At 41.3% G+C, this 25,567-nt stretch overlaps 1 protein-coding gene across 5 annotated transcripts in view; it reads right to left on the reverse strand.

Moving 5' to 3' along the window:
- FMN1 (formin 1) overlaps positions 1–25,567 on the reverse strand; it is a 434,649-nt gene that overhangs the window by 305,157 nt on the left and 103,925 nt on the right. For 4 of the 5 annotated variants that reach the window (XM_063716551.1, XM_024232602.3, XM_063716552.1 and 1 more), the window contains one exon: positions 23,156–23,331. In XM_063716551.1, the coding sequence (XP_063572621.1) occupies positions 23,156–23,331 (176 nt within the window). Of the gene's footprint in view, positions 1–723; positions 2,516–23,155; positions 23,332–25,567 lie in introns of those variants that run through there. The other variant, XM_024232603.3, reaches the window with a different exon arrangement.

Raw genomic sequence — 25,567 nt, forward strand, 5'->3', positions numbered from 1 at the left:
TCTACTGGACAGGTACTTGCTCATCTTTATAAATTACCTGTGTTAGTTTTCTTTGAGTAATAACAGCTTCTATTAATTAGATGCTTCCCATGCACTGTCTTTGTTTAATTCTCATAACAACCATATAACCATTTTACTTTCCTCATTTTGCACATGAAGAGATTGAGGCTTGGAGATTATCAAGGTTACCCAGCCAGTAAATGGCAGAATTAGAATAAAAACCCAGGTCTCATTCTAAATCCAGTGCTCTAAATCTGGAAGCCTTCCAACCAATGTGGAACACTCTAATCACACCACAAACACATATTTTGTCAAATGGCAGAGTTTCAAAGGAATGATAGACTTTCTGAGGAGGTATAATTAAGGGGTGAGGAAACCCTGTAAACCTGGGCTATACTTCCATCTTGCATCATTTCCTCATGCTACCTAGTTTTATAAGTGCATTTACCATCAACGTTTAAACTCATGGTGACAGTTACCCTTTCCTACCTGTACATCTTTGTGTACATCCCTCTTGTAATATTCCAGATAAAAATCATGACGCATGAAAAGCACTTCTGGCTAACTCTGTACTCCTTACAGGACAATATAATTTGACTATAATCCTTTTTCAACTAAAAGAATCACTAGCAGGCAACTAGGATTCACTTTGGGAGGAAACCTGGAAAGAAATACAAGCAGCACCATATTTTATGTTAAAATGCAAAACCCAGTTCTACATACACTTTTGGAATCAGAAGGGCCATCCGCTGGCTTAGAATTGGACCGTTCAAACACAGCTCTTAGCGACTCCTTCTCATGTCTCATCTTGCGCTTGAGAGCTTCCAGCTCAGAGGTGTCAGCTGTGGTCCCCTTCCTGGGGGGCCGGATGAATAAGGCTTTAAAAGCCTCCAGGGCTGTCTCTGGCGGCTTTGGCTTGACCTCACCACCCTGGGTTTGGGCTACTCCAGAGCCACTCTGGCTCTCTTGGTCAGCATTACAGCCCATCTCTTCTCTCCTGGGCGACTCAGGGTCTGCTCCCTTCAGTTCAGTTTTGGGCATGTCAATGTTGAGCAGCAGAGAGAGCTGCTCCAGGAGAGTGGGAGTGGCCTTTGGATCAGTTGCCTTCTTCTCACTCTTCACTGTCTGCGGCCCTGCCTGCACTAAGGACTTCTGCACAGGCTGGGTCAGTTTGAGCAAAGCTAAGTCCCCATCCTTTGGTTTAATTTCTGTGATGGTCTCTCCTCCCTCAGCAGTAGCCCCCTTCTTCAGCACACGAAGCCCACTGAAAAAAGCTGGAAGTTGGAATGACTTCTCTCCAGAGACTTCTTTTTTAGAAGAGGCACTCTCAGTGACACCAACACTCCAATTCTGGTTTGTTACTGCAGGTAGGACTTGGGACCCTTCTTCTCCCACTTGGTCCTGGCTGGGGTGACGCTCTGTCTGAAGACCACCATTGCCAGCTTCCAGTTTGCTGCTCATCTCAGGTGGAATCCTTTGAGGATCTTCTGCACAGAGCTCTGCACCATTCATTTCCCCAGTGACAGTATTTTCCCTGAAACCTCCCGGGTTTTCTTTGGACTCCTGAGATGGCTCAGATAAAACAACACTAGGGAACTTTGGGCCATTGGTGCTGCTTCCCTCCTCTGGCTCCTGGCCACCATCATCAGAGTCGGAATCACTGGTGGTGTGCACGAGGGTCCCACGAACACAAATGACATTGTCTTTTGTCCCTTTCAAAGTAGAGAGTGGAAGCAGCTCTTGAGCAAGGAGAGATGTCCCTGCTTCTTTTCTCTGACTTCCCTCTGATTCTGTCTCCACCCTTGCAGTTTTCTCATCATTTCCGAGGTCAGCTGAAACCCGAGACCCTGCTTCCTGTGGATCCAAGCCATTGCTGGAATCATCCTGCTGAGATGTGGGATCCACGTCTAAACTGTGGAATGCTTTCAGCACAGCATCTTCCTCTTCTGGATTCACAGATTCTAATTTACTCGTAAACCCAAACAGGGATTTCATAGAGAACTTACTCAGGATCGACTGAGCCACTTCAAGTCCGGCTTCTGGTTTTGCTGGTTCTGAGACATCACTGCCATCCAGAGAATTATCAACGTTCTCCATGTCTCAGTAATGCCCTTGGTGGAAGTTCTGACTTGTGTTACCTTCTACTGCTCTCTCAGTTTATCCGCTCCATCTGCTCTTAATTTACAGGATAGAGAGCAACAGGACCCGGGAGTCAGGCTGTCAGCCGCACAGCAACACACTTGGTCTCTTTCAGGTCACAGTGCCCTCCTTCCGGTTTGTGCGATGATGTGTGCCAGGGCAACTGTGAAAAGTCTGTGGAGTTTATGCCCAGAAGCAGCCGAGGCCGCGCACCTTACTACACACAGACCAGGGAGGCTGCTCTTCTGAAACTTCCGTATTTATTCCCAGGGACAAAAGCCTTTTTGTCATAGGGAAAGTCAGCCTGCCCTGTAATCCCAGCCCAGGACTTCATGAGGAGCTCCGCCCCAGGCCGGCGGTTCTCCTGGTGGCATTCAACTTCCTCATTGGTGAGCAAGTGAAGGCTTCTGAAAGTGCTGAGCCGGCAAGCTGATCCTGACGGCACTTAGCCACTGCCCAGCAGCCTAAGGGAATCAGAAGTGAATCAGCAGAAAACGACTGAAATACTTCTGACACAGGCCTTCTTTTTCATCTGGATTATTATCAAAGAGGCCTGGGGCATCCAGGCCAAAAAACTAGCAGTACACCCAGATTAGCAGTCACTTACAAAGCCGCAATCAAGGAAACAAATTAAAGAAAGCAATAGATCATCTCAAAAGTGCCTAGAACTCTCAAAGTAGTTAATTTACTGCCCTTGAAGCTTTTTTTTTTTTTTTTAAGTGCTTTCTTCCGCTTCCCTGCAGGTTTCATCTGGAATGCAGATTTTAGCTCCTAAGCCCGTGAGGGAAAACCCACACGACTGGTTTCAGATGACTGCTGTTTTAGCTGTGCCCTGGCTGTCTCAGTGCTCTACAAACAGGTACTAGGCAAGCACGCCCACCACACCCAGTGTCCACCAGCAACAGGGTGGCAGAGTCAACAGCCCAGGCTCCGCAGGAATGATTACCCTCTACACTCCCTGTGCCAACCGCAGGCTTCTTTCTGCTCAGCAGCTGTGACTTCCTGGCAACCGTAGAAATCCTGGCAGCAGCAGGACACCCCTCTCCCCCTTTGGTGTCCCAGCCAACTAAATGAAACCTGGCATGACACAGTGTAACACACAACCTGCCCTATTAGACCAAACAATTCGAAGATCCCCAAGGATCCGCGTTCTCCTAAAGGGCAAAACACCTGAAAAGTCTCTATCAGTTAGATCTCTATCACAGACCCAATTTGCCTAAACAAAAACAGGACAGACAACACAACCTCCAAACATCAGCCCAGTGTAGTTTCTACCACTCTATTTATATGCTGGGAAGCTGGCAACAAAGGATGGGGGTAAAAATTGCAGCCCTGTTTCCTAGCTGCATAGCTGCCTCTTGGGACAGGCTCCCTATCTATCTGAAGGCCTCAGTGTTTTCCAAATCCAGTCCCACTCAGCAGGCATGCAGTGAGTGCCTGGGATGGACAGGACACTGTTCTGGATGGAGAGGCAAGTCAAACTGGCTGAACAGTAATTGCCATCTCTCTTTGAGCAAAGGTCCAAGAAGATTGTGGTCAAGTGTTAAACACAAACAGTAATTCCTTCCGCAAAATGGAAATGGTAGCCATAAGGAAAATGACAGTCTTGCTTTATCTGCAAGAGTGGGTGGCTGCATGTCACACATTGATAACTTGAGCCATGTTCTTCAGTACTAAAAACAATCTAAGTATTGATACTGAGAAATTCTGGTTGCCAAAATACATTTCTAGCAATGTATTCAAAAGGAACGCTCACACAAATAAAAACGCATCATTGCATCCCACCAACCACTAAGGGAAAGTAAAACACTTTCTAAATCTTGATTTGATCTTGTGTTTTAAACAGGTACTTCTCTGTTTGCTCCTCATCATAGTATTTTTGGAGATTATTACCTGAGGCACACTTAATCAAAAAGCCACCAGGACACTGCAGAAAAACTCAATGGTGTCTTTTAAGTCTCAGAACAAGCTTCTTGTCTAGAGGAAATACCCATTGATTAAAATCAGACATCTGCTTCTTCAAGATTGTAGAAAGAAGACATCATCACAACAGATCACAAGATCAGTCTTTTTTTTTTTTTTTGAGAGCGAGTTTCGCTCTTCTTGCCCAGGCTGGAGTGCAATGGTGCGATCTCCGCTCACCACAACTCCCGCCTCCCAGGTTCAAGTGATTCTCCTGCCTCAGCCTCCTGAGTAGCTGGGATTACAGGCATCCGCTACCACACCCGGCTAATTTTGTATTTTTAGTAGAGACAACGTTTCTCCATGTTGGTCAGGCTGGTCTGGAACTTGCAGCCTCAGGTGATCCGCCCGCCTCGGCCTCCCAAAGTGCTGGGATTACAGGCATGAGCCACCGCGCCCGGCCTAAGATCAGTCTTCTTACGAGCAACGCAGATCATCCAATTCTAATATGGCAGGGGGCCGCGGGAGATGGCACGTATTTGGTCTTTTTTCTTTTTTTTATGAACTGAAAAGACTCAATTTCTCAGACATAACTAATTATTGATTTCTGGAATAAGCTTCCAGGCCCCTCTATAGATTTGGGCAAAATGGAACAGATGCTGGAAGGGGCAACTGGCCCTTCTGCACCATGGCATGGAGCAGAATTATAAGGTTTCAGTATCCCCTCAATACTCATAGATGCCAACACAATTTCATGGAAAGTGGGTCAAGTCTTTGGTCCCAGGAGATTATTTGATTTCATCCCCTTGGCTCTAGGTAAGTAAGGTATTATTAGGCTCATTTTTAAAGGTAAGCAACCATAGCTGAGAGAAGGTAACTTGCCAAACTTAAACAGCTAGTAAGTGGGGAATAACATCATCTAAGATTTGAGGGTTGACCATGTGCCAAGCACAATTTTAGGTGCTCCACACATATTAACTCAATACAGATAACAACCATATTATGAGCTGTTATTATTATTCTCTTTTTCCTGCTAGAGAACTGAGGCACAGAAAGATTAAAAGTCTTGCCAGTCTACAGAAACAGTGGATGGTGGAAGTATAACTTGAATCCATGCAGTCAGCCTCCAGCATCCACACTCTCAACCACTCTTCTAAAGCCCAGAGGTTCCACTTCCTTCCCTAATAGAAGACCACACACAGCGAGGTGCAAAGGTTTCAGCCCAGTTCATTGGTGGTCTTTACCTGGGATGTCAAGTATACTTTATCCTCTTAAATGACACAGAAGACAAACATCACCAAAAAAATAAAACAACAAAACAACAACAAAAAACAACAACAACAACATTATACTGAGGATGACTGTTCTTTTCTTTTGCATAACTTGGGGAAAAATCTACAAGTTTTCTTAGGAGAAAATGGAGAGAGAGGAAAGAAAAATCAAGCGAAAATTCCAGTAAACCTAGCTGGCCAATCTACCTACCACAGAAGAGACACAGAATCCTCTGGGCTCAAACATATCAAGGTTTTCCAGTTTGCCCCTACCATTCTCCTTCATTTATGAAGCATGACTTCTATTAAGAAGACTTCTTCATCCAATGTCATTAATGAGCACCAACAATGATTGAGTTTGTGAGGACATAAGAATGAAGATACCCCTGCCTTCCACCTCCATGAAATGTGTAGTTTAGTTGGAGATCTTTATTTAGAAGGAGGAGACTCTTTTGTTTATAGACTGTAACCAAGGACTTTATCCCCCAGGTTCAGTCTAATAGTAATAGCTGGACCTAAAACAATTTTGAATGAAAGCCAGCAGTGACCATCTAAATATGAACACGAGTAAGAGGAGCACGAGTAAGATTCAAAGAGATCTTTTGAACACTGACTCTTTCAAGCCACTGGTTCTCATGACCATAAAAAATGTTACCACTGCTGGTCACTCAGGGAATAAGAGTGTTTCAGATTATAATATTCAAATAAGCAACCTACAAATTCAATCTAAATTGGTCTTGAAAAATGAATCTCTTTAAAGCTTTAACATTTTCAGGGAGGAAAATAATCACTTCTCTTTGACATTATCTCAATATCCATGTGCTGAAATAAGCACCTATTACACAAAACCAGCAGAAGCGAAGGCTTTCGTCCTTTACAACCTACTACTACCTCAACTCCTCAACTGATTCTCTTTTGTCCTAACCTCAAGATACACAAACTCTCTATTTGCCACATCTGTGCAAAAAGGATCTTCACCAAAAACCAAACAAACAAACAAAAAACAACCCTATACTGAGGATGACCATTCTTTTCTTTTGCGTAACTTGGGGAAAAATCTACAAAAAGTTATCTGTGCCAGATTAAAAATGATCCACCTCAGACAACACAGGTTTGAACTGTATGGGTTCACCTATACCATGTGTTTTCAACCAAAAGAAGATGGAAAATGCAGTCTTCATGAGATGTGAAACCTGCATATATGAAGGGCTGACTTTTCAACTTTTCCTGTAAGTGGATTCTCAGAGCCTACTGTGGGACTTGGGTATGAGAGGATTTGGGTATATGGGTGATCAATCTTCCAAGTAGATGGAGAGACAACTCTAAGTCAAAGGACACGTGAAAAATACGTAGCATTTGACCTACATGATATTGTTATAACTCTTTGTTAAAAACAATCAGTACCTAGCTACTTAAAAATGTGAGCATAGTATTTGTGGAGAATTTACTAGCAGTGAATTCTTCATGTTTCTCCCATCTCGCTGTCCTCTCAGCTGTACACAGATTGAAGCTGGAGCCAACTGTACCTCATGGCAAAAAAAACATCAGTCTAGGCTGGGCACAGTAGCTCATGCCTGTAATCCCAGCACTTTGGGAGGCCGAGGCAGGTGGATTACCTGAGGTCAGGAGTTCAAGACCAGCCCGGCCAACATGGCGAAATCCCATCTCTACTAAAAATATAAAAATTAGCCAGGCATGGTGGTGGGCACCTGTAATCCCATCTACTTGGGAGGCTGAGGGAGGAGAATCACTTGAACCCATGAGGTAGAGGCTGCAGTGAGCCAAGATGCGCCCCCTGCACTCCAGCCTGGGCAACAGAGCAAGACTCCATCTCAAAAAAAAAGAAAAAACAACAGAACATCAGTCTAATAAGTGGATACTTAGTGAGGTAAGAACAATTGCAATAAAAGGCACATTATCTCCTACAGGCAGTAGAGCCTAGCTCCTCGACTTTCCTAATATTAGAAAATTGGCAATAAAAATTTTTAAACATCATTTTGCAAAAATTGGACACTGAAAGAAACTTCCTAAGGGCCCCCTTACTCTTTGTAGCACTTCTCGCTATTACTCAGTTTGGATAAGTCACCCCCCACATTCTCATCAGACTTCAGAAAGGCAACGTGAAAGTAAAGCAAACAGGATCGCATCTCACTGTTAGGCTACTTAATTGTCATGATTCTCCTTGTCCAACTTATTTCAAGTTCTGGGCCTGATTTTAATGACAAATTGCTTCTAGCTTCCCAAAGTAGTTCAAATAGCTTCATGTGAAAACTGTTTGAAACAAAAAGTAGAAAGTGTAGTTAAACTGAGTAAGGGTAAATAAGAGGAAACTATTTCTGCAGGAGAAGAAAGTTAAGAGCAACGCACTAGGAAAAATAAGTTCTGAATAAAGATATGGGTAGGTTAATAGGTGAAGACCTGGTTTCTTGGTTCAGGAAGTGTGTTTGAATTCAACAAATGGCATCTTGAACAAAAGCGGAGAGCTGAGGAAATTATAACATCACAAGGAGTCAAAAAATGTCTGTAAAATGAGGGGTCGTATAAAAGGAGTACAAGATTATGGAATAATTTGGGTAGAATCCAGTTGTTGTAAGGTTGAATGGGACCTTAGAAATAGGAGAAATTACCTAGCTTGGTTTTTTTTTTTTTTTTTTTTTGAGACAGGGTCTCACTCCGTTACTCAGGCTGAAGTACAGTGGCACAATCACTGCTCACGCAGCCTTGACCTCCCCTTGCTCAAATGATTCTCCCACCTCAGCTTCCTGAGCACCGGGATTATAGGTGCGTGTCGCCACGCCCGGCTAATTTTTGTATTTTTTGTAGAGACGGGGTTTCACCATGTTTCCCAGGCTGGTCTCAAACTCCCAGCTTCAAGTAGTCTGCCCGCCTCAGTCCCTCAGTGTACTGGGGCTACAGGCGTGAGCCACTGCTCCCGGCCTGACTTGACCTTTTGTTTTAAAGATGAAGGCATTTGAGGTCAAGGGAAGCTAAACAACTGGTACCAGTTCATACTGCTCAAGTGCAGCACCCAGATGGGGAAAAAGGCATCCCATCTCCTGTTCACCCACATCACATCACCCTGCTGCTATGCTGTGGGATCTTACCTTCTTCCTGATCAGCATCTTCGTTACACTCATTTTCCACATCTTTGAAATGGAGACAACACCTTGCTTCTCTACCTAATTCACAGGAATATAAGGCCAAACGAAAGAAAAAGCCAGAGATACCCTTAAACATCTAGTTTTGTAGCACTTTCCCTGCCTTCATGCTGTGGCGTTCCTCTGCCAACGCAACGCTTACAACAGCCTCTCTGGGTCACCCCATCAAAAGCCTGCAACTGTTTTTACTAATTGGTTAAAAAGAAAACAGGCAGCACCTGCCTCTTGCAAGGACCCATCCCAGTGATTAAGGGCTTTTTTTTCTCTGTTGAAAAGTCTTAGAGTAAAATATTTCTAAGACTGGTTCCACTGGGCAGTATCAAAGCTTCTGTGGAAATGGATTGAATATAGATAACAAACTAGAAGAATCTAAAAGGAAAGGAGAAAGGCTGGGACATCTTGTGAAGCTTGAAAAAAGGAAGACAGCAGTGGGTATGTAATCTTGTGATGACCAAGAAATACAGGCAGTGTGCAGAGTTAAGAACAGGACCTCAGCCAGGTGCAGTGGCTCACACCTGTAATCCTAGCACTTCGGGAGGCTGAGGCAGGTGGATCACTTGAGGCCAGGAGTTCAAGACCAGCCTGGTCAGCATGGCGGAACTCCGTCTCTACTAAAAATTCAAAAAATTAGCCAGGCGTGGTGGTGGTGTGCGCCTGTAGTCCCAGCTACTCGGAAGGCTGAGGCAGGAGAATCGCTTGAACCTGGGAGGTGGAGGTTGCACTGAGCCGAGATGGTGCTACTGCACTCCAGTCTGGGCAACAGAGCAAGACTCTGTCTCAAAAAAAAAAAAAAAAAAGAACAGACCTTGAGTCCTGGGCTCACACCATGCTCCACTCCTACAAGAGACTTAACCTGGGGCAAGTTATATATAAGCTCCCTGTGCTGCAGCTCCCTCACCTGGAAACTGGTAAGAACAGTACCTACACTTCATGAATTGTTACGAGGCATACACTATTATGTGTTTGGCCCTCATCAATAACCTGCAGTAAGTAGGATATGTTTTCCTAGAAAAGGAACAGCTTCCTTAGAGACATCAACCATCATAAACAGCATTCTCATTATAAAACAAGTATTTACTGATGAACAGCCCAAGCAGGAAGTTTTCTTCTCCCAACTCCCTCTGATATGCACTTGGGCAGAAGGACTACATACAACACACCTCCGCACGCCCCAGCCACAACCATGCCACAAGGAAACTGAGCTCCAAAGAAAATTCTTCCAAGGGATCCCTTTGGATGTGTGTTTCAGGGCCAGTGTTTTTTGGATTGGATTCTTCCATCTGTGTCACTTGAAGAGAGTAAAGTTTTCTCAAGCGGCCACTGCATAAGGTGACAAAGTTTGCCCTGTTCTTTATTTTGTTTCCCAAGCTCCAACATGATTTTTAAATCAACTCAGTTATTTGAGAGAAAAAACAAATCCATGAATTTGGGGTTTCTTCCATCTTTTTCTCATGAGAAAAAGCATGCTGAAAATGAGACTAAATGCCTTAGCACTGACATTTTCCCTTCTTTGGGGAAGGACTCTTCTGAGACAATGAGCAAGACTGGGTCCTCCATAGCAGAGCACCAGCCATTTTATTTATTCATTTATTTTTGGTTTTGGGTCAATTCATTGGACTTCAACAGTGCTGCTTCATTACAAATGAAATAAAAGATTACAGAAATGAAAATCAACTTTGAAATAGTTATCACATTACTGGCTAGAATCCTACTGTCAAATATTTCTAAGACTGGGTTGTTCCACCAACCAGTGTCAAAGTTCCCCTAGAAATGGATTTAATATTGATGACAAAGTAAAATAATGTAAAAGGGGAGAGAAAGGCTGTGACTTCTGAAGCTGGGGGGCGGGGGATGAGGGTTGGTGGGTAGCAGTCTTTAAAGTACAGAATTTCCTGGGATGTTTTTCAGAAAAGCTTTGAGCTTTCCCAAAGTGAAGGCATAATATTGCTATTCCGTATGGCTAATGACAGCAGAAGGCATGAAGTCTATGGAGAAAGCATTTCATTGTGACTAAGTTGCTCCTGATAAAAGGTGAAGACCTGGAATTTATTAGACTACTTATGCCTATTGCTGCCTATATTCCCTTCTTCTCATGCAGTAAAGCAAGGCAGTTCATGGCTACCGCTATAACTTTTTCTTTTCCTTGTTTAATTTTTTTAAAGTAAAAGTTATCTTGAGAATATTAGTTCGAACTCCAAAGATCCAGGTATCATTTAAAAATATTTTTAAAGGGGACAAAAGAAAAATCTAGGAAAGGTGGGTATTTACTTAAAAGAAAATGAAGATCGATGGCAGGAGCATGCATGCTGTTCCAAGTAGGCACCATGCTCGGTTCTTTACCCAAGTTTTCTTGCACCCTAATCCTCTCCATAACTCTATGAGAAAGATGTCATTAATTGCATTTGACAGATTATTACTATCCAATGAAACTTTCTGCAATAAAGCCAGCATTTGCACTGGATCCATCTGATTCTAAATGTTTCTTTTCATGACAATAAATCAAAAAAACTATGGTATTTTATAACAGTTTTCTTTCCTACTGAAACACAGGAAGGGAGGCAAAATAGATCAGCTGGTTACCCAGAACCAAATGGCTACTGATATTAGAAGTTTACAGAGGGTAGAAAAGTCACAAATGAATCCTGAATCAGCAACGATTCTTTGATCCTAATACCCACATGATTCATTCAAACATTTAAAGAGAAAACTGTTGAAACAAATGTCAATGCACTAAAAGTGCAAAGGAGAAAGTAAGTCAGGCATTGCCACAGCTATGATCCAATTTTTTTGAGACAGAGTCTCACTCTGTCACCTAGGCTGGAGTGCAGCGGGGGCAATCTCAGTTCACCGCAACATCTGCTTCCCAGGGCGCAAGCCATCTTCCCGCCTCAGCCCCCTGAGTAGCTGCATGCCACTTGCATGCCACCATGCCTGGCTAATTTTTGTTTTGTTTTGTTTTCTAGAGATAGGGTTTCTCTATGTTGCTCAGGTTGGTTTCAAACTCCTGGGCTCAAGCGATCCACCTGCCTTGGCCTCCTAAAGCACTGGGATTACAGGTGTGAGCCACTGCGCCTGGCCCATCCTTTTTTTTTTTTTAATATATATATATATTTTTATTATACTTTAAGTTCTAGGGAACATGTGCACAACATGCAGGTTTGTTACATATGTATACATGTGCCATGTTGGTGTGCTGCACCCATTAACTCGTCATTTACATCAGGTGTATCTCCTAATGCTATCCCCTCCCACCTCACCCAACTCCACAACAGGCCCCGGTGTGTGATGTTTCCCTTCCTGTGTCCAAGTGTTCTCACTGTTCAATTCCCACCTATGAGTGAGAACATGTGGTGTTTGGTTTTTTGTCCTCAAAACAGTTTGCTGAGAATGATGGTTTCCAGCTTCATCCATGTCCCTACAAAGGACATGAATTCATCAGTTTTTATGGATGCATGGGAGAAAATTTTTGCAATCTACTCATCTGACAAAGGGCTAATATCCAGAATCTACAAGGAACTCAAACAAATTTACAAGAAAAAAACAAACAACCCCATCAACAAGTGGGCAAAGGATATGAACAGACACTTCTCAAAAGAAGACATTTATGCAGCCAAAAGACACACGAAAAAATGCTCATCATCACTGGCCATCAGAGAAATGCAAATCAAAACCAATGAGATACCATCTCACACCAGTCAGAATGGCTATCATTAAAAAGTCAGGAAACAACAGGTGCTGGAGAGGATGTGGAGAAACAGGAACACCAATTCTTAAACAATTAAAGAGAGAGCAGAGAAAAAGTAGAGGCAACAAGGCTATGTCTTTGAAGAGGGACATATTGGGGTTTAGCATGCAATATTACTAGTCACAGACTAGTTTTTTGTCACTTGAGGCAGGTTCTTTAACGTCTCTAAGATAGCACCCACGTGTAAAATGGGAAAAATAATACTTAACTCATAGAATAGTTCAAGAATTAAATGTGCTAATATTCTTAACCCAGTGCTTGCTTAATTCCCCACAGAAGCTAAATAAATGTGACCATCATTATTATGGAGCATGTGCAGATGGTGGGGAGAAACCATGTTTCCATGGTTTTGAAATGTATTCACTATTGCCTCCATGTGGTACATCATTTTAATTGGAGATTTAAATAAAACAAGTATATATAGGACTACTGTCATGTTCAATACTTTAAAAAGCCTCATGAAATATTCTGAAGAAATGCTGTAACAGTTCCTAGAATCAAAGTCACATACTTTCTATAGCTGGAGAAGGAAGTTTATGATGTTCATATGCAAGACACTAGCAGCTGCAATCCTTAATGCAATTTAGAAATAATGATACTAATAAATTGGAATTGCTTAACTAAAATCTGTAAAATCCAAAAGGCAACAAAAAAACAACTGGGCCATAAAAACAGGAACTTTATGTTAATACAGGAGTGTTCACAAACAGTCAGTATCCAAAGGCTACTGCATTTCAAATTCTAAATAGCTCATATGGGATTGTAATTTTAACCACAAAGTCCCACCTTCATCCTGGAGACAGAGAACAAAAAAATGTTTTGAAAGACACACATGGAGTATAAATGACGTACGTAGCAAGAGACCAAGGTTGGAAGATACCATGTGAGGCTCACAGCACTGTAAGTTTAGTGAATGCAGACAGAACCTTAAGCTTTTGAGACAGAAAAATGAGGGTAAGAAATTGGAACACATCCAAAGGGGGCCAAAAACAATCACGTGAATTTTAGAGAAAATAAAGTATTTTAGTGGCAATATTTCAATTCACTTAAATACAATTCCTAGAAAAATTCCTCATCATTTTATATAAAATTCAGTTCTATTTTGTGATCTCTCTGGCTTTGAAAGTATAATACAGAGTTTTCTCTGTATATACCCTCAAGAGTCCAAATTTTATATGAACAGCTATGATATTTCTCATCAGAATAGAAGAAAAAATAAGAACGTGTGTTATCAAGATCAAAGAAAAGCAAATTTCACAGTTCCATTAAGCACTAAGGTGATGCAATAATTTAGCCAAGTTTATTATTCTTTTTATTTTATAAAGAAAGCTGAGGCTGGGCACAGTGGCTCATGCCTATAATCCTAGCACGTAGGAAGGCTGAGGGAGGGAGAATCACCTGAGATCAGGAGTTCGACACCAACCTGGCCAACATGGTGAAACGCTGTCTCTACTGAAAATACAAAAATCAGCTGGGCATGGTGGCGCCCGCCTGTAATCCCAGCTACTCGGGAGGCTGAGGCAGGAGAATCACTTGAACCTGGGAGGCAGAGGTTGGAATGAGCTGAGATTGTGCCACTGTACTCCAGCCTCGGTGACAGAGCGAGACTCCGTCTCTAAAAAAGAAAGCTGAGCTGTTAGCAGATTTGCCATTATCTTTCAATTTGTAGAGAAGTTTGAGAACTGGTTTAAGAATTTGTGATCAGCAGAAAATAGAAATTCTATTTAAACATGATAACCATCCTTCACATCAATTTCCAAATTTGTACTAATTTGAGATAACTGGTTAACTTGCATGTGAATTAGGAAATAAATCAGATTACTTTTTTTTTCAACTGCTTTATCATGATTTAAAGCGATGAGGAATTTGTAAAAAACAAAATGATTTTCCAAATTGATCAGTTCATCCCTCTGAACTGTTCTTTTCATCTGGATAATTTCTTGATCACTTATCATACCACCAACAGACACATGATCTCTGTCTCTCATTCTTTTTCTCTTTCACACACATACACAGACATGTACTCACATATACACAAATGAACACACTCCATCAGGAAACAAGCTACTTTGATATTTCTAAATTCACTCCACTTGCAAGTACAAGTCACATTGTCATGAATATCCTAATGATTTGGTTAAGCCATTCCTATGGCCTGTAGCTTTAAGGGGTAGACCCTTTCATTGGCTTCCATGGAAACACCACAAAAATGCGGCCCTCTCCATGTAAGCAAAGACACAACAGGGAGCAATCTGTGCATTTATTGATGTTGAATCTAATTTATGCTGTGAAGTTTGTTACTTAGGAGTGAAAGAAGGTGGAAGGACTGAAATCTGCTGGTGTTCCTGTAACTGAGTGCCTAAATTTTAAAGTTTTATTCTTTTTTTCTTTTTTTTTTTCTCTGTGTTAACCACTAGACACCCCCTCACACTGCTAGTGCATTTAATTATATGTCTGCTTAAAAGTTCCAGAGACTGGCCGAGTGCAGTGGCTCATGCCTGTAATCCCAGAACTTTGGGAGGCCAAGGCGGACGGATCACTTGAGGTCAGGAGTTCAAGACCAGCCTGGCCAATGTAGTGAAACTCCATCTCTACAAAAATACAAAAATTAGCCGGGCATGACGGCGGGTGCCTGTAATCCCAGCACTTTGGGAGGCTAAGGCGGGCAGATCACCTGAGGTTGGGAGTTCAAGACCAGCCTGACCAACATGGAGAAACCCCGTCTCTACTAATAATACAAAAATTAGCCGGGCATGGTGGCGCATGCCTGTAATCCCAGCTACTTGGGAAGCTGAGGCACGAGAATAGCTTGAACCCAAGAGGCAGAGGTTGCGGTGAGCTGAGATCGCGCCATTGCACTCCAGCCTGGGCAACAAAAGTAAAACTCCGTCTCAAAAAAAAAAAAAAATTCCAGAGACTAAATCTTGAAACAGTACAAGCACCTGTGGAAATCTCCCCCACCCGGAGCTTGCTTCAAGGCTGCAGTTGAGCCCAAGATGATGAGATGATTGATGCAGGCCCATTTACCAGATGTGGCAATAACTCAAGATAAGCCACTGGGACAAGTCACACAGATGTACACTGCCTCACCCCCTGCATGGAGGGTACTCCATGGCAAAACTTCCCCTTCTTAAACCCTTGCATTTCGCTTGGAAACTTGAAGCGGTTCCATTAAGACGAGAGCCTGGACCGTTTTCTCCACGGCTAGCTTTGGTTTATAATAAAGTCACTCTTCTACCATACCCTCACCTTGCTAAACTGGTTTGGCAGGCAGCAAGCGGCTGAACCTGCATTTGTAACATTTCCAACAGTATTTCACCATTAATTTTATTTTTTAAATGTTAAAAAATCGATATACATATTTTGGGGTACATGTGATATTTTGATAAAAGTAATTAGAATATCCATCACCTCAATCACCATTAATTTGAAAGGCCCAGGATACCTGGTGCACGCCTGAGGAACCTAGTGTCCCATATTAGTAGCTGCGGAATTTTTACTGGATGAGTTCTGTGGAGTAATTTTGGTTGTAGTTCTAGCTGTCTATTTCTGAGCCTGGATGCCAATCCTTCTCACTGGTTATGGGAGCGAATCCCCATCCATTAAATGAATGTCTTTTGTTCTTAAATTAAAAAGAAAAGAAAACAAGTAAGTCCAGAAGTAGTGGAGAAGTAGAAGGACTTAACATTTAAGTACTTGAGTCTAGACTCAGATCTGGGTTTAAATCCTGCCCGTGCCCTTGCTTATTTGTACAATATGTATAATAACACCTCTAAGGGCAGGGTCTGGCCTTTAGGAAGTGATCAATAAGACATGGAGGTTCTTATTACCATTTAGACAGTCAAGGTTGGGAGTAGCCTTGGTAATTACATCCAGGTTCATAAGATACAATTACTAGGAACGGGATGCTGTGTCTTCCCCAACCAATTAAGCCAATTCAGTAAAAAACATGCAGGGCCTCACAGATGAGAAAGGGACTGTGACGAGCCTTGGAAACCAGAATCAACAAGAAGAGTTCAGGGGTGTGTGTATGTGTGCGTGTGTGTGTGTGTGAAGAGTTCAGGTGTGTATGTTGTGTGTGTGTGTGTGTTTCAGACGGAGTCTCGCTCTGTCGCCCAGGCTGGAAAGCAATGGCGCAATCTCGGCTCACTGCAAAGTCTGCCTCCCATTTCAAGCGATTCTTCCGCCTCAGCGTCCCGAGCAGCTGGGATTACAGGTGCCCACCGCCACACCTGGCTAATTTTTGTGTTTTCAGTAGAGACGGGATTTCACCATGTTGGTCAGGCTGGTCTCGAACTCCTGACCTCAGGTGATCCACCTGCCTCGGCCTCCCAAAGTGTTTTAAAAGCTGGCATGCAAAATCCTATTTCCAGAGAGTATTGCCACCAGGATATAATCCTAATGACTACTTACCTGTTTCTGCTTTTCATATCTTTGTTTTCAATTTCAGGCCATACCTCTTTTCAGGGTCTTTTCTACCCACCCATGTCTTTGTTTATAGACACATTACAAACTATTCTCCATGGTGAGCATTCCTCTCCAACGGAATCTTCAGGAAACTGCACTTGTTATAAGAATTTAGGCCCCAATGCTTCTCTAGTCTCTGACTATATTCAGTTGCCTTTGATAAATCTGGTTGAAAGTGCCCTAGGACCTGAGATGCATGGCTAATGGTAGCTCCTAGTTCAGTGGAACATAAAAAACTGCCCCTTCAGGCTAACTTCTTAATATTCATGTCCTAAATGGGCACTCCGGGGTGACTGAGGTTTTGTCATATATAGATGCTACCCAAGGGCAATTCATACATCTGGATCTTGTTTCAAAAGTAATATCTAGGAGTGATGGGGTTAGTTAATAAATTATAGGATACTCAGTTAAATATGAATTTCAGATTAAAAAAAGAAATGATTTTGTAATGTAGGCATGTCCCATACAATATTTGGAAACTTCATGGCCCAAAAGTGGAGCTGACAGAGCTTTGGGTTCGGTCTTTCCAGAGCTTTGTAGTTTGCCCATAATAGTCTACAGAATTTGCTTGACCATGATTTGCAGGATAATTACCCAAACAGAGCTTCCCTACACAGCAGTCTAGCATCTACACCAAAGTACTAGTTATGTGATATACTGATATAATGAGAAATATACTGTATATTTCGTCTTCATCTGGCTCCTGGACAGAACTTCTAAAACCCTCGTAACTTCTTAAGTGATAAGAGCCATACAAGTAGTAATAATATTTGGATATACTCAAATATATTCAAATATATATAGAAGTTGTAATACTTGTTTTTTGTCCTCAGCTTCTGAAACAGCTCAGAAACAATAAAGGTGAAAGAGGCATCTTTTGTTATTCAGAACAAGCCCCTTTCAACTACACTTGAGCTTATGTTAATGAGGTGACTTTTAGAGGATGGGAGGCTGCTTGCCAAGGGAACCAACCTTGTGATGAGGGTTGGCATTTTGGGTCCCAACAACTCACCTCCAGGAGGGTAGAGAGGCTAAAGGTTGAGCTAATCACCAATGTAATGAAGCCTGCATAAAAACCCTACCCAAAGAAGTTCTGTCTCCACAGGGACAGAAGCTCTTGTGCTCGGGACCCTTCCAGACCTCACCCCATGTATCTCTTGATCTGGCTATTCATTTGTATCCTTTAAAAATATCCTTTGTAATAAATTGGTAATGTCAGAGACGTTTGAACCAGAGCGACTTCATCTTGAATAGGGGATGGGTAAAATAAGGCTGAGACCTGCTGGGCTGCATTCCTAGTAGATTAGGCATTCTTAGTCACAGGATAAGAAAGAAGGTTGCCACAAGATCAAGGTCACAAAGACCCTGCTGATACAGGATGTGGTGAAGAAGCCAGCCAAAACCCACCAAAACCAACACAAAGACCCTGCTGATACAGGATGTGGTGAAGAAGCCAGCCAAAACCCACCAAAACCAAGATGGCTACAAAAGTGACCTCTGGTCATCCTCACCGCTCATTACATGCTAATTATAATGCATCAGCATGCTAAAAGACACTCCCACCAGTGCCATGACAATTTACAAATGCCATGGTAATGTTGCGAAGTTTGCTTATATGGTCTAAAAAGGGGAGGGACCCTCAATTCCAGGAAATCCCTTCCCCTTTCCTGGAAAACTCATGAACAATTCACCCCTTATTTAGCATACAATTAAGAAATAACTATAGGTATACTCAGTCAAGCAGCCCATACCACTGTGCTCTGCCTATGGAGTAGCCGTTCTTTTATTCCTTTACTTTCTTAGTAAACCTGCTTTTACTTTATGGACTTGCCCCAAATTCTTTCTTGTGTAAGGTCCAAGAACCCTCTCTTGGGGTCTGGATCAAGACCCCTATCTGGTAACAGTAACAGTAAATTGTTTCCCTGGGTTGTAAAAGTTATCCTAACAAATTATTGAACCCAAAGAAGGGGTTATAGGAATCTCCTATTTGTATCCAAGTTGGACAGAAGTTATGGGTAACCTGGAACCTACTACTTGTGACTGGCATCTGAGGTGTGGCAGTTTTGTGGGACCGAACCCTTAACTTGTGGGATGTGGCTACAATTCCAAGTAGATCGTGTCAATTGAATTGTGGGACATTTAGTTGGTGTCTACAGGGAATTGCAGAATTGCTTGTTACAAAAAACACGTACACTTGGTCTCAGAATGTCAGAAGTGTTGTGAGGGTAAAGGACTTTTTTTGTTGTTGTTGTTGTTGTTTTCATTTAGTTTGTTAAATAGATGCTCCCAGAGTCTCCATAGTGATTGTCCCACACCAACCCCACCTCCTGCCATTCCCCCAAGGAACCCGAGTCTTCCCATAGTTTAGTAACTAAAAGATGAACGCCCAGCTAAATGAGGGGACTTAGTAACAGCCCTAGCCTTAACACCAGTGTCCATCCTGACTCACGGATGCCAACTCCCACCAATTATTTCAAGTATGAAATGTTTTACCTTTCATTACGTACTAATGAGAGTCAGTGTAGCCACAGAAAAAGGCTTAAGAAAGTAACATCCTGATGGTGACGCTGCAAGTCAGGTTTAAAACTGGAAGCACGGCAGTGCTGGTCCAGTGTCTCAGGCTGATCAATATATTGCTTAGAGTCCAAAGCCCACCAGAGGAAAGGGGTTTTTGTGAGCTGCTAGTCATTAATAGCAGGCTAATTTCTTCTTCTTTTTTTACTTTTTTATTTCTGTAAGCTATTGGGAAACAGGTGGTGTTTGGTTACATGAGTAAGTTCTTTAGTGGTGATTTATGAGATTTGTACCCATCACCCAAGCAGTATACACTGCCCCAATTTGTAGTCTATAATTATAGGATACACACATTTGTTCTAAATAAGTAAAATCCTTTCAGATAGAAACCTTACCTAGAACATCAATATTTAAACATATAGGAGTCAAATCACACTGTCCAAAGAGGGGAGAAGGGCTTGAGGTGAGGAAGGAAACACAGGGCCCAAACTATAAAAACTGTTGACTCAGAAAATAATCTAAAGAAACTATTTTAGTTTTATAATTCTCATTAATGAAAAACTAAGCAACATACTAATATATACTTTTTAATTACACAGTATTTATATATAAATATATATTTATATATCACACATATGTATTTATACATAAATATATTAAAATTATACATATATACATATGCATAATTTATATATCATATATATGTAACATAAAATATATAAATGTATAAAACCCATAAAAGGCTAGTTCAGGAAATAAGCATTTTTCATCTAGTGATAAATATCAAAAACCTAAAAATACTTATAGAAAAGAATCCACCTCCTAGAATTTCATCATAAGGAAATAGTCCTAAATAATGGGGGGGAAGGGTATAGGAAAAATTGTATTTGTGGTCACGCTATTTTATTTCCAAATAATGGTCTTATTCCAAAACTGGAAACAACTTCAATATCCAATAACAGAGAAATAATTAAATAAATTTTGGCATATTACTTCGTGGAATATTAATCACTAAAAACGCATCTATAATGAGCTTGCAACAGCCTGGATAAGCAGCATAAGAGTAATTGTTTGAAAAAGAGAGGAGGAGACCAGGTGCAGTGGCTCAGGCCTGTAATCCCAGCACTTTGAGAGGCCAAGGCAGGCGGATCATGAGGTCAGGAGATCAAGACCATCCTGGCTAACACGGTTGAAACCCCGTTTCTACTGAAAACACAAAAAATTAGCTGGGTGTGGTGGCATGCGCCTGTAGTCCCAGCTACTCAGGAGGCTGAGGCAGGAGAATCGCTTGAACCCAGGAGGCAGAGGTTGCAGTGAGCCAAGATTATGCCACGCTGCGCTCCAGCCTGAGCGACACAGCAGGACTCCATCTCAAAAAAAAAAAAAAAAAAAAAAAACCCAAGCAAAAACAAAAAAGAGGAGGTTATAAAATCTGGCATGCTTTTATGTTTAAAAAAAAATCTCTCATTGAAAAACAAACCATACTTAAGTGAAAAAATACAAAAAAAAATTATCAAATTGTAACAGTCGTCTTAGCTGCTAAGATTATGAGGTTTTTTTTTTCACTGTAACTATGTATTTCAAATTTTCTATAAGAATTGTGTAGGATTTTTATAATTGTAAAAAATTAAGTAATCATTTAATTTACAGACGAAAAGGAAAACCAGAAATACACAGTTTAGCCAATTTTAAAAAACACATAAACACAGTATTTTTAAAAAACACAGAAGAAAAAGAAAGTAGCTTTTAAAAATCTACTTCAGCAGTTTTACACTGTAGGCCTGCTGTTTGCGGCAAATGCAACTTAAAGTAATGGACCAACAGATGTCACTGTTACACTTCCTACTTTAAGCATCTCTCTCAAGACATACAACTTTACATACGGGAACAAAACCAAAAACTTTACTAATTCTCATGTCATCTCCTGCAGGACTGCAGTTTTCTCATCTTTCAGCTTCATTTCTAAACGTCCTTTTGTAATATCTGGAATGTTGAATGCTGTTCTAAAATGACATACAGTGACCGTGGTTTTATGGTTATGAAAAATACACGGTTCTTCTGCTCTTTGACTGCCACCCATGTGAACATCACAGACTTAACCCACCCTCGTCAAACACACGGTTCCAGGTCTGAAAGTAAAGAGCTGGAGATCACAAGATTGTCAATAGGCATTAAAGTTAATGGCTAAAAAAAGAAAAAGTGCTCCTTAGATTTCTGGTGCTCACCTCATCTGTGACAGGAAACTGGATGGGTAAAGAGGGATTGCAGAGAATCACAATAATCTGGTCAATCCTATCAGGCCATCTAAATGTGGAAGTAGGTGAACCCCAGCCCAGTGCTTTCTAAGGAGGAGTCAATACTTCTGTGTCAATGAAAACAAGAATGAATAAGAAAGGAGAAGACAGCTGGATGTGGTGGCTCACGCCTGTAATCCAGCACTTTGGGAGGCCGAGGCAGGGAACATTTTGAGGTCAGGAGTTCGAGAACAGCCTGGCCAACATGATGAAACCCCATCTCTAACTAAAAATACAAAAATTAGCTGGGTGTTGGTGGCTCACGCCTGTAAGCCCAGTTTCTCAGGAGGCTGAGGTGGGAGGATCGCTTGAACTCGGGAGGCAGAGGTTGCAATGAGCCAAGATCGTGCCACTGCACTCCAGCCTGAGCAACAGAGCAAGACTCCATCTCAAAAAAACAAAGCAACAACAACAACAAAAAGAAAACAGAGAAGGCTATGTTTTTTTGAACTAAAAGTAGATCCATCATTTGATGCAGCAATCCAACTACTGGGTATCTACCCAGAGGAAAAGAAGTCATACGAAAAAGATACTTGCACATGCATGTTTATTAGCAGCACAATTTGCAATTGCAAAACTACAGAACCAGCCCAAATCCCCATCAATCAATGAGTGGATAAATAAAATGTGGTATATATTTACATATATACATATACATATATACACATATATATACGTATATACATATATACGTATATATATGCACACATATATACATATACCATGGAATACTGCTCAGCCATAGAAACGAATGAAATAATGCCATTTGCAGCAACCTGGGTAAAATCGGAGACTATTATTCTAAGTGAAGTAACTCAGGAATGGAAAACCAAACATTATATGTTCTCACTCACAAGTGAGAGCTAAGCTATGAGGACGCAAAGGTATCAGAATGATACAATGGACTCTGGGGACTTGAGGGAAAGGGTTGGGGGAAGCGAAGGATAAAAGACTACATACTGGGTACAGTGTACACTGCTCACATGATGAGTGCACCAAAATCTCAGTAATCCCTACTAAAGAACTTATTCATGTAACTAAACACCACCTGTTCCCCAAAAACCTATTGAAATTAAAAAAAATTAAAAGAAATTAAAAAAAAACTGCAGAGAGGTTATTAAAAGTGAACAAAAACTTTTAAAAAGAGAAAGGAGGTGGTTATGTTTTTTAAATGCATCATCCTATATTCTGCAGATTTTCTGCCAACCTAGTCACCTGTTATTTGAGCAGCTGGAGAGAAAGGTTCATGAATATGGAAGGAAGGCAGGGTATTTGGATTTCACTTGAGAATCCAGAGCATATCAGTTGGCTTACATATGTTATTGACAAATTTTTAGTAAAAGGATATTAAGAAGTGACTCGCAACCAGTGGGTACTCCCACAATGAGAGATTTAGGCTGCAAAGCTAATGAACAGAGTGCTCTGAAAACACTCAGCTAAATGACAAACACAGTCACTTCCAGACAACTTGCTAGTTATTTTCTAGTGTATAAATTTCAGATCACCAAGATGCATCTTGATTTTCTGCAGCCCACTGATTTTTTTAAACAATGAGATCCATACATTAAATGCAGCTTTATATACACAATTTACATTAAATACATATTAAATGAGCCTCTGTTGACCACAAAGAACCGCAGCACAATCACAAAGATTTCTACTTACATGGAGATCCAAGTACAATTCGCTCCTGTTTGACTTCTCCCTTTCCTCATGAAGCAAAAATGGACAGGCTGGTCCTGCTCTGTAGCCCAGAACCCACGCGCCTCCATCTCTGTTGGGAAGGTCTTTAGGTGTCTGCTCATTGAAGCCGTCCCAGGGAAAGCCCTCAGAGGAGATACCTAAACAAACACAGAGAAGGCCATCAGTGACATGGCAGCCAAATAAATAAATAAATAAAGCCATATTTGGGGAACTCCTACGTAGACTTCTGCATACTAGCTCTTACTTTGCTTTCTAAGTTATATTTTTAAGAGATTGCTTTCCTTCAAAAGTATTTCTCCTGACAATTTCTAGATCATACCAACAAAAATTTACAACATACGCCCTCATCCCTCAAGTCTATTGGCTGTACTCTATGCCCCATATTCTTGCTTACAGGTTGCATGGGTCATTCTATCTCAGAATGAAATCAGAGGAGCTGGGGGACAGAAGTCAGGAGGTCTGGCCTGCTGACTTTCCTACAGTTCCTCAACAGTGTCATCTGAGCCAAGTCACTAATGTGTGTGTTTTCCAGGGCAGGAACTGTGCTTTGTTCATCTTCTTTTCTGGGAACAGAATAATTATGCATGGTGCATACTGGACTTGGTCAGTTTGTTGAATGAGTGAGTAGTGCATGAGAAACCTATTTGGGATTCGCTTTTGCCATCTCTAGAATGAAAGGTGTTAGTCTAGCTTATTCTAACCTAAATGGCAGGCAAGTAATACTAGGATGAGAATCATTAACTATGTGCCAGACACTGTTTTGAGCTCTGTTCAATTTTCATGACAACATATAGTTGGGTATCATTAGTGTTCTCATTTTAAATGGGGAAACTGAAGTACAAAGAAGTTAAGCAATTTGCTCAAAATCATAAAATCAGTAAATGGTTAAGCTAGGACTTGAACCCAGGCAGTTAAACAATAGAGGGCCGTGCTTTTAATGACTACACTATGGCCTCTGCCTGACATTCTATTCTTAAGATGGTAATACGTGTTCTTTAACAAAAGGATTTTACGGTCAAATAAGTGTGAGAAAAGCTACATACTGTATCTCTTAAAGAACCATGATCCATGTTAGCATATTAAAGACCTTGGGATGCCCTTTAGTACAGAAAACCTAATTCTATATAATAGGGTTTTCCAAACTTATTTTGACCACAGAATCCATTTAAAGGGACACCTGCTAAACGTGTTGCAAGCCACTTAATGTTGTACTGGAACATAGTTTGGAAAATACCAGATTAGATCACTTCTAATATTTCATATAGCACTCAAGTTCTTAGTCCTTTTTTAATTCCTGGTAAGCAACCTTGGCAAAATTTTAAGCAACTAGGCAGAAGTTAAAGGTTTAGGCTCAGTGTATTTTGCAATAGAGATCACTGTTGAATATATGATAGAGTGTTTATTACACATAATCCCTGTAAGAGTCTATTTGGCAGTCACCCAAAGGCAACCAATGGCTTCTACCATGCTGAAACCTGACTTACACGAAACTAGAGCTCTGAGAGTAAGTCAGCTCAAAAAGGAACTGCGAGATAGCATGCTTATATTAGAGTAGCATTTTAGAAGGAAGAAAATTTGAAAACAGCTAAGGTTTGGCTGTCGTTTGCCTGTTTAGTTTATTAGTTTTCAATCACACTTCAAAGCGAAAAATGATGCAGGTCACAGTGTGTCTATAGTTGCCCTCTAAGCAGGCTGTCCACAAAACACCCTTCTGCAGCCACTGAGAAAAATGAGAGTCTAGGGCTTCCCCAGTCTATGCTCACCCCTGCAGACACAGTTGTCTAGAAGAGTACACCCAGGCTCTTCTTTGATCTGGGCCAGATCCCTTAGAACAAAGTGCCTTTCCAGTCAATCCTCTTGCTACCCACTGTCTACAGACAGTCTTCTGGGCTTTCATTTAGAGTCTCACATGCTCTGGAGTGATCCACTTCTAGTCTCAAGACATAGGAATGAACTAACGCCTAAGGGAACCTCAGGGAGAAGGCACTCTGCTTAGCACCTTTGCTTTATGCTCATGTTGACTCTGAGGAAGATAGTACTGCTTATATTTTAACAGATGAAGAAATTAAAGCTCAGACCTCCTTTGACTTCTATTTATATGGCTCATCCTCCTCCTGGACTATTTCTGTTCACCTTTGGCATAAATCTTTTAAAATTTACAGTATACTCTCGCTGTACTATCTCATCTTCCAAGATGTATTGGTTACTAATCGCATCCCTCATTTTAAATCCCTCCACCTTTCATTTTTCTTTCGAAGTAGCTGCTGGCTTTGGGTAAAGTTTGCACAGAATAATAAAACAATATAAAACATAATATATATAATATATATCACAAAACACAATGTACAACACCTGAGATAAGACATCTGTATC

This window comes from Pongo abelii, chromosome 16 (assembly GCF_028885655.2).
Source record: "Pongo abelii isolate AG06213 chromosome 16, NHGRI_mPonAbe1-v2.0_pri, whole genome shotgun sequence".
NCBI classification, from domain to species: domain Eukaryota; kingdom Metazoa; phylum Chordata; class Mammalia; order Primates; family Hominidae; genus Pongo; species Pongo abelii.